Genomic DNA, 13,121 nt, shown 5'->3' on the forward strand with positions numbered 1-13,121 from the left:
GGGTTGTCCATTAACACACAGAGAATTCCCAGAACAGGGCTGGCCCCTCCGCACATGTTAGCTCCAGTGGTTATCACCATCATCATTTTCTTTGAAGTCAGAGCCCTCAAGATTCACTGTGGCCCTCCTTCCTGCACTGGCTTCCTTTCGCCCCACCACCCCCCACCTCTCATTGGATCTGGCTTCGAACAACAGCATGCTCCAGAGCTCACTGCATGTGCAGGAACAGCCAAGGGCATGCGAAAGAGAGCCATCCAGGAGACGAGGTTGGAAAGGGTCCACCTACTTCAAGCAGTCTGCAAAATACTTGCCATTTTTCTAAGGAATGATGTGGCTACTCACTTTGAGAAGAAATGCTGGATTGTGAGCTTGCCAGAAAAAAATGTGAGTAGCATGGCCCAGTGGCCAGAAGACCTATGTCCCATCTCGACCCCTTCAACTGCAAAAGTGTCTCTGCAATTCAGTTTATGTGTTAAGCAGAGGGAGTGTATTACATAATCCACCAGTTTTCCTGCAGTTCTGAAGGAGTCCTTTTCAAGAAAGAAAAGGAAAGGTATCTCTGGAACAAGGTAATGGAGCAAGTTTGCCAGTGCTACTTATGCAATATGTTCCATGAATCAGCAGTAAGAAGAGGCTTGCAGACAAAAAGAAATGAATGAGGGGGCAGAGCCATTGGCTACAGATTTAAATTGCAGCCCTGCAGAGCATCATAAGAACAGAAATTAGGAAAACCTAACTTGGAGGTTTGCAGTGTTATGATACGTGCATTGGGTTTTGAAATGCAGCTCTTCTCTCTCCAAATATGTTTCCCATTTCTGTAAATTAAAATGGAGACTCCCTGGAAGATGGAAGGTGTTCTCTATTCATCTCTCTCGAATTTAATTTCACAGTTAATTTTTAAACCAAACACTACACGAACTCCTAAATTAAATATAAAAGGACCCAGAGCAATGAAACACGATGTTACACAAAGGCTGCATCATTTTGCTACAATTACATAAAGTGGGTGAAGGGAAAGAAAGGGCCCACTTGTTTCCAGCAGAAAGGAGCTGTGGTGGCAATCCTTCTTAAAACATAATACCAGGGGTTGGATGGAAGACACATGGAGAAAATGCACTGTCTCATTTATGTTGTGAAATATTGTTCATTAAGACTGTGTCAGAACTATTTTAATTTTATACAGTATAAGGGCATAGAAGCCTTAGCTCTGATAATGGAATTTTTAGAATGCTGCATTGGGAAAATCTCCCAGAGCCCTATTATAGATGCAAAGTGCAAGAGTTAGGAGGATTGCTCCAACTGTGTTCTTTGGGACTTTCAACAAGAACTACTTTACAAGGATGGGCCGGGCATGGTGGCTCACGCCTGTAATCCCAGCACTTTGGGAGGCCAAGGCAGGCAGATCACGAGGTCAGGAGTTCGAGACCAGCCTGGCCAACATGGTGAAACCCCATCTCTACTAAAGATACAAAAAATTAGCCGGGGGTGGTGGCTCACACCTGTAATCCCAGATACTTGGGAAGCTGAGGCAGGAGAATTGCTTGAACCCGGGAGGTGGAGGTTGCAGTGAGCCGAGATTGCACTATTGCACTCCAGCCTGGGCGAGACTCCATCTCAAAAAAAAAAAAGAACTACTCTACAAGGATGAAAGATACAACCCCAAATCCTCAGGCAAGAAAGTGCCAATCAGGATGATTATCTGTAGGACCAGAAGTATAAATAACCCAAGGTATTTCCTGAAATAATTTCATCCCATCAAGCTATTAAAAGACCTAAGGGAACCCTGGCTGATCCTTTGTTCCCATTCAGTCACTCATGGGTCACTGGGCACAAAGTCAGGGGTGGAAAGTGCCCCCCACGTAGGAGCCAAGTTAGACCAGACCCAGAGGACCTTAGCACCTGTCTCAAATATCTGAAGATGCTCTGGAAACATTTGTTTAATATTTATTGAGCACTTGCTCTAGGCCAGGCAGTGTCCAAGGCACTGGGAATCAACACTGAACAAAAGCAACCAACAACAGACACAATAAGTGAGATGGAGCGCCCACGACAAAGCATGTAAAAAGTACAGGTTCCTCTTCAAAGACTTTCCTCCCCATCTCATTAGAAATAAATAGTAACTTCTCTTAGAAGCAAAATTTATTCAAATACCTGTGCTAACATTCTTAAATATCTGCTGGCCGTAATAAAGAAATCAATGTACTTTATGTTCTTAGCTCCCACAATTTAGCCTAAATATTTGTCCTGGCATGCTTATACTAATCCAAGCAAGCATTAGCTCATAGCCTGTTCCTCTTCCTTATTTAAAGGTGTTTGTTTTTACCTTTCTCAGCATTCTACAAGTCACTTCCTCTTTCCTTTGTTGTCCTCTGCCTTTGCCTCTTTTAAAAAGTTCTAAGTTGCTAGCCAATCAAAACAAATACAAAATGTGAGGTCCCGTCCTAGCCAATGGAAACCAGACACAGCAGTAAGGTGGACGCGTCAGGTTATAAATGACCCTGTCTCCTTTGTTTGGTATACTCTCATGGCAAAACTACTCGCGAGTGTACCCTTTCTGCAGAAAGTATAAAAATGGCCTTGCTGAGGAAATTAAATTTATGTTCAAGTGCTATTTCTTTTCGGCACCAAAAAACAAACATTTCAAACAGAGCAGATGAGAAGGGATCAGGGAGGAGGCCATAGCCTGAGGCAACAGTGTCAGCATCTGGGGAGCAGCTGGCAGCAGCAGATTGGGAGGACAGGCAGGGGCATCTGCAAGCCACCCCAAGACTCCCCTGAGTAGAGCAGGATGCAGACAGCAGTGGCACAGCCTAAGCATGCCTGCCTGCAGAATCTAAAGACCTCCAGTTCTGGGGAAGCAGCTTTGCCTGAAACAAGACAACTTCTGAGTCATTGCCCAAGGCAAATTCTACCCCTAGAGTAGATCCTAGGAATAATGCAATGTTGGCTCCACTGCTGGAGAGCCCACAGGGCTGGCGATTGCATCCAGCCCTCCCCTCATAATATGGACCTTCCCCTAGGGAGTTATGGACACACAGAAGTCACAGAAACATAAGGTAGAACATACTATTCCTTTAACACCCCTGCAGCCTTCTCTACCTTCCACATCAAGTTACAGACACAACAAAAGGTCAGTGTTGGGTTTTCACAAGTTGTTGCTTAGACTACCTATAAAAAATTTATATTTGCAAGTTACACTAGTATTATAAGAAAGGAAAAATCATATTACTTTAAGCCCACAGAATATTCATCAAGATAGACCATAAACCTGAGTCATTTAAAAAAAAAAGTCAACAATGCCTGGGCACAGTGGCTCACATCTGTAATCCCAGCACTTTGGGAGACCGAGGCAGGCAGATCACTTGAGGCCAGGAGTTCACGACCAGCCTGGCCAACATGGCAAAAGCCCGTCTCTACTAAAAACACAAAAAGTAGGCAGGCATGATGGTGTGCGCCTGTGGTCTCAGCTACTTGGGAGGCTGAGGCAGGGGAATCACTTGAACCCACAAGGCGGAGGTTGCAGTGGGCTGAGATTGCGCCACTGCACTCCAGCCTGGGCAACAGAGCGAGATTCTGTCACACACACACACACACACACACACACACACACACACACACACACAGTCAACAAATTTAAAGGATTAAATATAGTGTAAGTTCTCTAACTATAAATGAATCAAACTGTAATTTAGTAATAGAAAGACAACAGGAAAATCTATAATATCTAGAATTTAAACAACACACATCTAAATAATCTATGGGTCAAAGTGGAAGTCTCAGGGAAATGTAAGAATTAGAGAGAACTAACTGAAACTGAAAACACTACAGATCAAAATCTGTAAGATGCAGCTACAGCAGTGCTGACAGGGAAAATTATAGTAATAAACGCTCACATTAGAAAGGAAGGATTTATTCCAGATATGCAAGTCTAGTCCAATATTCTAAAATAAATCAATGTAATCCACCATCTCAAGCAGCTAATGAAAAAAAACCATATGAGCACATCAACTGACACAAAAAAGATGCTGACAAAACTCAACACCCAATTATGGTTTTAAAAAAAAAAAGAGAGAGAGAGAAGAAAAGAAAAAACACAACAAAAAACCCCTCTTAGTACATTAGGAAAAGAAAATAATTTCCTCAGTCTCATAAAGAGCACCTACAAAAACTAATAATGTCATACTTCATGGTGAAAGACTGAATGCTTTCCCTTTAAGATTGAGAACAATGCCAGTCTTACCATTCCCATTCTAGTCACTGCAGTAAGGCAAGAAAAGGAAATTAAAGACATACAGATTGGAAAAGAAGAAATAAAACTGTCCTCATTGCAAATGACATGATTGTCTACATAGGAAATCTCAATAATTTTATTTTTTAAAAACTCTGAGAAGTAATAGGTAAATTCAATAAAACGACAAGGTATAAGATTAATACACAGAAAAATGCATTTATATGTACTGACAATAGATAGGTGGAAATCAAAATAAAAACTCAGTACCATTTACAATTGCTCCAAAGAAAAGGAAACACTTAGGTATAAATTTAAGAAAAGATGTACAAGATCAGTATCATGAAAATTATTTAAACAATCAAAGAAGACCAAAATAAATACTATGTTTAGGGACTAGAAGGCCATTCTAAAATGTGGATGTCAAAGCACCACATGAAAAAGCAACTGAAGTCCTAGAAAATAGAAATGTAACTTCATTCCAATAAAGCTGGAGGACGAAGAGGGGAAAATGTATACGGAAAGCAAATGGCCACAGAATAGCCAGAACAATTTTGGGAAAAAAAAAAATAAGTGTGAGGAATCACTCTTCCCAGTGTCCAAACTTACACCTGCAGTAATCAAGATAGTGTGGTACTGGTGGAGGAACAGACACATTACCAATGGGACAGAACAGAGAACCCAGAGAGATACCCCACAAATATGTCCAATTAATTTTTAACCAAGGAGCAAATGCAATTCAACTGAGGAGGGGTAGTCTTGTCGATAAATGATGCTGGCCCAGTTGGACATCCATAGGTTTAAAAATGAACCTTCACTTAAAACTCTCACACAAACACAAAAAATAACTCAAGGCCTGGCACAGTCACTCACACCTGTAATCTTAGCACTTTAAGAAGCCAAAGCAGGAGAATCTCTTGAGGCCAGGAATTCAAGACCATCCTGGGCAACATAGCAAGACCCTGATTCTACAAAAAAAAATTTTAAACTTAGCCAAGTATGGTATTGCATGCCTGTAGTCCCAGCTACTCGGGAGACCGAGGTAGGAGGATCACTTGAGCCCAGGAGTTTGAGGCTGCAGTGAGCTGTGATCATGCTACTGCACTCCAGCCAGGGTGACAGACTGAAACCTCATCTCAAAGAAAAAAATAATAATAATAAAACTAACTCAAAATAGATCCTGGTCTTAAAAGTAAAACTGAAAAAAAAAAAAAGAAAACCAATCTTTGGACTCTGGAATTATTGCAACTAAGCAGTAAGTTCTTAGACTTGACACCCAAACCGCAATCTATAACAGAAAAAAACTGGCCCGGCACAGTGGCTCATGCCTGTAATCCCAGCACTTTGGGAGGCTGAAGTGGGTGGATCACTTGAGGTCAGGAGTTCAAGACCAGCCTGGCCAACATGGTAAAACCCTGTCTCTACAAAAAATACAAAAAAATTAGTCAGGCGTGGTGGCACGCACCTGTAGTTTTAGCTACTTGGGAGGCTGAGGCAGGAGAATCACTCGAACCCAGGAGATGGTGTTGCAGTGAGCCGAGATTGGACCACTGCACTCCAGCCTGGGCAACAGAGGTAGACTCCATCTCAAAAAAGAAAAAAAAAGGCCGGCACTGTGGCTTATGCCTGTAATCCCAGCGCTTTGTCTCCAAAAAAAAAAAGGAAAAAAAATTATAAACTAGACTAAGAGAAAATATTTGCAAACCACATATCCAACAGTCTTTATATCTATAATATATAAAGAACAGTCAAAGCTCAACATTTTTAAAAACAATTCAGTTAGAAAATAAGCAAAAGGCACATACAGACATCACGCTGAAGAAGATAGACAGGTGGCAAATAAATACATGAAAAGATAATGTCCAACATTATCATCATTAGAGAAATTAAGTTGAAAGCACAGTAAGATATCACTACACACCAATAGAAAGACCACACCCTGTCATAGGCAGGGGCACATGGACAGCTATGACAGAAGGGCCTTGGACCACCAGATGTGTAGAACAAGCCGTGTAGGGAAACCTACTGAAAGATTGCCAGGAGACAGATGGGCTGCATGGGGAGGCAGCCTCTGGGAGGTCTTGGGCTGCCACACTGCTCATGGAATCCAGGGACTGCCCTCCAAGGCCCTTCCTGAGACCCTGCCATGCTCCCTTCTATGTGTGGCTGGTTTCTGTGTGGTGGCCTCTGCTTTTTGTTTCTGTAAGGGTGGAAACCATGTCGAACTGGCCTCTTAAATATCTGCTAGCCGTAATAAAAAAAAAATCAAAGTACAGGACTTTTAAAATCTAGAAATGGCTTTTTGTAGAGAAGGAGAGGTTTTTTCTAAATGACAAATAATAATAACCATTAATTAATGAAAATAAATCTTTGCAAATTATGTAGTTTTCAAAGGTTGAACAATTTTACAAAAAAAGTGAACAAACCCTAGAATAACAGAGAAGCCCATTAAAAATAATTGGCATTGTATTGTATTTTTTAATTAATGACTGTAACTAATTAAAGCACATTGAATTTATTAAATCTATAATTGCAAAATAATAGTAAAAAAGGGGAAGAGGGAAACTAAATAAATTCAGTGGACACCACTGGAAGTTACTAAGGGAAAAGCTCATTACTAAGAAAGTTGATCATTACGGAAATAGGATTTATCTTAGGCGGGCAGTGGGCCTGGTGGGTATTAAAATCATTAAGAGAAAAAGTGGCAGGGAGCTGGGCACCTTTCTCCACCACCTCAACTCCCTGAGCATTCTCCGCACCCCTGACAGCAGGACATCCAGACATAGGGTCCTCCTCCCGGACGCAGGCCAGACCCCCGCACACCTGTGAAGCACAGGCGCCCCAAAATGGAACCTGAAGGCTTCAGATCTCAATTGTAGTCTATAGGAAATAGGATAGAGCAGCTAATTAATCCAATGAGGAACCAAGCGCTGAATCAGGGTATAGAATATTCTACAGAACAACAGAATAGGATTTGTCAACTAGATGGTGGTGCAGTAAAGATTTCACCTAACGTCACCTTTAGAAGGGCCCTTGGCTGGCTTCTGGGTACTCAGCTTCGGGACTATTCCCTCATTACCAAAGAGAAGGCTGTCTTGTGGGCCTGGGGCAGTGTGTTCTGCTGTATTACCTGCATGCCCAGACTGTATAAAATGTGATTTATAAATGGTGCGCACCTGCTTGCTTTCTGGGAGCAGGGATCTTGGTAAGCTGAGGGTGACCATCTAACCGGCCTCCACAAAAACTCAGTCTCCAACAGGTTGCCCAGGGCAGAAACACCGCATATGGCTGCCTCTGGCTGCTGGAGGGAGGGGCGTGCTCTGTGTGGGCCCTCCCAGGAAAGGAGACCTTTCAGAAGCCCACTCCTGGGTTCCTCCAGGCTCAGCAGGTTTCCACTGCCGGGCATGGCAATAAACCCCAGCCCAGAAGACAGCTGCCCCTGAGCCTGCGAGTTTCTTGTCAAATCACAGGGTGGTCATGGGAACCGTGAAACAACAGTAATATTGATTTAAAAGAAAATGGATAGAAAATGGAGGGAACAAAACTGTCCTAGAACTGAAGAGATGTAAGAGATAACAATTAATCCTGTGAGTGGTCCTTGTTAGACAGGTGAGGGCTCAACTTACTGGGGTCATCATTCCTCAGCAGGTGGACTCAACAACCACAAGCAAAGTTCTGGAACTTTCCTGGCCACTCCTCCAGCCTGCCATCTCCTCAACATCCCCAGGTATTTCTCAGACCTATCCCAAGCTCACTAGGACGCGCCTCTAACGGTCACATCATGCACTGACCTTCCAGGCTCCTGTCCGTGTTGTGGTTAAGTTTGATTTCATAGTTAAAGCAACAACGGACCTGCCCAGCCCAGGAAGGGTCTGCACATTGCTTCGTGCTGTTGAAGGCATAGCCACACTTAGAACTTCCCAGAAACATAACATTGACTGGACTTAAGATCACATGTGGAAATGCCCATAAGCCAAGTTGGTAGACGGAACAGATAATCAAATAATCCCTCCGGGCACACAGCCCCAGGCCATCCGTGTCCCCTCACACACACAACCCCACGGTGCAGGTGGGCACAAATGAGCACACCCATCACACAGGTGCAGACTCTGAGTCTCAGAGGAGACTGTGACTCTTGTTCCCTCAAGGTCACACTTGGAGTGAGCAGCGGAGAGAGAGTAGAAAATCGTATGCACATTCTGTTTTCTCAGGTACACTTCTGCTCCTAAAGTCCATCCTTCTCATGTCAGTTGCCAAGATTCAGCAAATATTCCTGTATGGTTCCCTTTCTACCTAGAGAGAGGGACATGCTAATCTTTAGGAATGATGACGCTAGTCCAGTTTGATTAAGGAGTCAGGACTGAGCCCATCCAGAGTGTCTCACGGGTCTCAAGCCTCCCTGACTGTGGGCCCAGACAGATCGGGGGAGCAGGTGTGAAAGCTACCTCAAATATGATTAGCGCGTAGACGCCCGCGAGGATGGCCGTCGCGATGGTCACCTGGGCTTCTACACTTCCGCGGAGGTACTGATGAGCCATCAAAAGAGGGACAGCCTGGGTCTGCTGGAGGGAGGCCCGGATGCTGATGGACACCGTCTCTCTGCAGAACGAAACAACGACCTTACTGTTCACAAGGTCAACAGTTAGGGGACCTCCCTCTGTATCAGCCATGGCATTAACCAGAGTCCAAATGGAACAATTCAGCCCAACGCCCAATCTCACAGCTGGAAGAGCAGTGAGCACAGGCCAGTGGCGTGAGACATAGGATGCAGCCTCCCTGCAGCCAAGCCCGACTGGTCCAAGCAGGCCCCTCAGCCTTCCTGTGACACCACCCAACAACGAACAGTGAGTAGGGGCCTGCACAGAAGACACCAGGCATTGAACTGGCTCTTCCTCCTCCCCAACATACCCGACCAGTTTACCTGCTAACTAAGAGCAAAGCCAGCTATTTGAACTCCAGTCCCTGAGAGTGGGGAGACGCACTACAGACGAGAAGCCTTCAAGTGACCACAGGTCTGTGGTGAACACTGAAGCGTTTTTTCAAGTTCAGGCCAATATGTTTTATGGGCCGAATTATGTCCCCTTCCTCCAAAAACAATTCCTCTGTTGAAGTCCTAACCCCGAGTACCTCCAAATGGGACTGTAGGCAGAGGGAGGGTCTTTAACAAGGTGAAGAAGGTTAAATGAGGTTATGGGGATGACTCCTAATCCAGTAGGATGGGTGTCCATACAAGGAGAGATGAGAAGATGGGCACAGAGGGATGGTCACCTGTAAGCCAGGGGAGAGGCCTTGGGAGAAACTGACCCTGTCGACACCTTGACCTCGGACTTCCAGCCTCTAGAATTACAAGGTAAATGACTGACATTTAAGCCACCCAGTGTGTAGTACTATGATACAGCAGCCTTAGCTGTCTAACACACCAAGCAAGAGTACCGATTGAATATGAAGCAGCATTAGTTAAGGAAGAAGAATCCTAAATTTCCTAGAATTCTCCATTGTACAGCTTCACATTAATGAAATTAGAACATCAACCAAAAAATACCATTTGTTTCAAAGTGACTTCTGCAGTCGACCCTCTCACATCCTGACACCCATGGCTACGATGTCCTCCCACAGCCTTTGAGCTCACTGTCTACACAGCATGAGTGCCGTGTCCAAGTCACACGCTGACCTGGTGCTGCATGGGCCGAAATCAGTGTCCTGTAGGTCAGACTCCTTTAAACGCACATGTCCCAGAGAGCCTGCCCCAACACCTCACTCACTGAGAACTCACCTGGTCAGTACCTCAAAGGTCCTGCTCATCACTGAGTGCTCGCTTCTCCTCGGATTTAAATACACCGTCCAGTTGTGAGTGACCTGTACAAGCCAAAGCATAAGTTATGGTGAGGCTTTTCACCTGAGACACCATCTGGGATCTGGCACTGCTCGGTCTAGGTATTTGCTTCAAAAAAGAAAAGGAGAAAGAAAGAAACAGGAGAGCGTCTTTATTTGAGCTCTCACATCTCTGATGTTAGGAGATAGTGCAGGTGGTTGGAGCTGGGAATTTCCACAATTTAGAGAGCTTTGTTTAAGAAAAAGGATTCAAAAGAAAAAATGCAGAGTTAGTGTACAAAAGTACAAAAGGCATAGAAGTAAGTAGTGATTTTATACGAGAAAAGAAATCACGCCCAGACGCGCCGGCTCACGCCTGTAATCCCAACACTTTGGGAGGCCAAGGTGGGAGGATCACTTGAGGCCAAGAGTTCAAGATCAGCCTGGGCAACAGAGCAAGACCCCTGTCTGTACAAAAAAACTTTTAAAATTAGCCAGGCCTGGTGGCATGTACTTGTGGTCCCAGGGGGCTGAGGCAGGAGGATCCCGTGAGCCCAGAAGTTCAAAGTTACAGTGAGCTGAGATCATACCACTACACCCCAGCCTGGGCAACAGAGTGAGACCCCCGACTCTAAAACTTTTCTAATATAAATTTTTTTTAATTTAAAAAATGAATCACTACAAGTTACTAGAGACTTGGAGAACTCTTCTGAGTGCTCTGAGTCCTGAGAACTGCTTCTGCAACTGCTTGCAACCTGGAGGCAACAAACCCACCCCCAGCAAACCTTCCACACCCCTGTGCACAGGAGCCCCTGCAAGGAAGGGCCCCAGAGTGAAGCTTCATTCCCTGCCTTGCATGTTCTTGCCCCTGGGGTGCAGGAGAGTGATCACCTGGGGAGGCAGCCTGGGGAGCGGGGGTAGGGGGGGGACCCTCAATGGGAAGATGCGAATCTCACCCACAAATCACAAAGGACACTGAAAACAGGATCTCTGAAACTGGTCAAAGCAAAGAAGCACCCGCATGAGAGAACAGAAGTTCTTTTAGGTACTTCAGTGTTTGCAAAGAGCGTGTCTGGGGGTAAAAATCCTTTAGTAAAAATCTCTTGGGTTTCCCATGTTTCTGGGGCTGGATTTACCTGTGGGCATTTTGGGTGCATCAGCATGTTAGGAAGGACCACCCCAAGAGAGCAGGGAGGTGCCATACAGATCATTTAATCCGGGTTATTAATATGCAAGTGCTGGGGAGGCAGTGGGACCGCAGGCTGTGTAAGGTCCCGCCCTTCTCCATGCAAGGCCCAGGTCAGAGGGCAAAGGTCATTGCTCATCACCAAGGAGCCCCTTGCCAGAGGGCTGTGCTTTTCACACAGGGAACCAAGTTGACATCCTAAGACCCTGGCCAGGGCAGCCGGTTCAGAACATTGGTGTTGCGTCAGCCATGGTCCAGGACACTGCATGCTAGTTCATAATGAGACCTTTGCTCTGTGGACCATGCTCTACGAGGCAGGAAAAGGGGAGGGTGCATTCATTCTTCAGATGCTCCATTGCAGGTGACACAGCGTGTGCATGGGCGGGGTTTCCTTCTACTGGTTATAACAGGGAACATCCATGAACCAGGGCTACGACTTCCATGCAGAAGTCACCGTGATAATCCAGTGGAGTCTCCGAGGCCAGGGCTCAGGGGAGTCAGGCTTGCGTGGAAGGAGCCCTGCCTCTGGAGTCTAGGCTCTGGGCTGCCATGACAGCCACCGCTTCCTGGCTGCCTTTGCAGGATGTGAATGAAGGCTTGACAAGGCTCAGAGACAAGGCTGAGCACAGGCCTACACAGATACAGCAGCTCAGAACTTAGGCACTGTCTTAGCAGGTGTCCACAAACACAGTAACCGTGCTGTGGAAGTGTCTTCTGAACCATGACATAAGGCCCGGACTTAACTGCACTTCAACAACACCAAAAAAAAAAAAAAAAAAAAAGTTTTTTCATTTCAAATGTATGTTTCCTGAATGGCCCAGCAAAACAGTTTTGAATAAAGAACTTGCAAGCCTGATTTTACTGAAATGGCAAGAGTTTCATAAATAGAGAAATGGTAAAAAGAGAATTTCAAAGACAAAGCAAAAGATAAGAAGAGCCAATGAATTGACTAAGAATGGCGTCCTCGCCTGTGGCTCCCCATCAAATCCATTCAAGAGGAAACACAATCTATTATGAGATGAAATGAGATTTCACAATTCCTTTCAAATAAATTATCAGCATAACCTGCTGTGGCCGCCGCCACCTGGAGCCCAAAGCGTCAGCCTGGGTCAGCTCCACCACGATGTGCTCTTCCCTCCCAGGACGACTCGGCCCGCTGGCCACTAGGGCCCCTGCCAGGTCCACCTGCAGCAGCGTGGAGTCCACGTGGCTGCTAAGGTTCACGGCTCGGAGAGTGTCAAGGAGAACCACAAGGCAGGCAGGAGGAACCCCATGTCCCCGCCGCCCGCCAGACGCACACCCTCCTCTGACAGTGTGTGAAGAAATGCGTTTCCCCAGGTGCCCCACGCCCTTGGCCATTAACACGATCTTCCTGCCTTTCTTATTACCCACATCTCAGCCCTCATTCAAGACCTAACTCCCCTGAAGCAGATCGTCGTGACCCTCTTGTGAGAGGTGCCCCCCACACCAGGGAAGGGCTGCATCCTTAGCTCCAAAGATGGAGGGAGGCCAAGAGGGACCTGAATGGACAGGCCTCGCCAGGGCCCCTCCCGGCCCGTTTCCTGCGCTTGCTCATGTGCTCTCGTCCTATCACACCTTTCAGGGCCCCACTCTTCATCAAACCTAGCATCAAAACACTAAGCTCAGCTGTTTCTGGTCAAGCAACGCTTATATGAAATGCATGAGTATGCCTTTTTCTTGTTAACCTGTCCTTCCTGTCTAATCTGCAGGGCCCTGGTTGGAGAAGCTAGGAGGGCGGGGAAACAGTGTTTTCTCCTCCCCTCCGAATCACACATTCTCCTCCATGTCCTCTGAGAGCCCAGGATGCAGCGCTGGGTGTGATACAAAATGCATCACATGGGAAGAAGGAGAGAATGAAAGGGATGGGGAAAGAGG

The 13,121-nt window shown here is 45.7% G+C and overlaps 1 protein-coding gene across 6 annotated transcripts in view; it reads right to left on the bottom strand.

Moving 5' to 3' along the window:
* The window catches only part of OCA2 (OCA2 melanosomal transmembrane protein), a 342,139-nt gene that overhangs the window by 250,088 nt on the left and 78,930 nt on the right, over window positions 1-13,121 (bottom strand). For 5 of the 6 annotated variants that reach the window (XR_010130936.1, XR_010130935.1, XM_004055869.5 and 2 more), the window contains exons 7-9: window positions 12,291-12,451; window positions 10,002-10,084; window positions 8,674-8,827 (exon numbers count right to left, since the gene is read on the bottom strand). Coding sequence is in view for 4 of the 6 variants with exons in the window: in XM_004055869.5 (XP_004055917.5) it covers window positions 8,674-8,827; window positions 10,002-10,084; window positions 12,291-12,451 (398 nt within the window). In the remaining 2 variants the exon portion in view is untranslated. The remainder of the gene's footprint in view (window positions 1-8,673; window positions 8,828-10,001; window positions 10,085-12,290; window positions 12,452-13,121) is intronic. The other variant, XM_055362730.2, reaches the window with a different exon arrangement.

Source organism: Gorilla gorilla, chromosome 16 (genome assembly GCF_029281585.2).
Source record: "Gorilla gorilla gorilla isolate KB3781 chromosome 16, NHGRI_mGorGor1-v2.1_pri, whole genome shotgun sequence".
Lineage (NCBI taxonomy): Eukaryota > Metazoa > Chordata > Mammalia > Primates > Hominidae > Gorilla > Gorilla gorilla.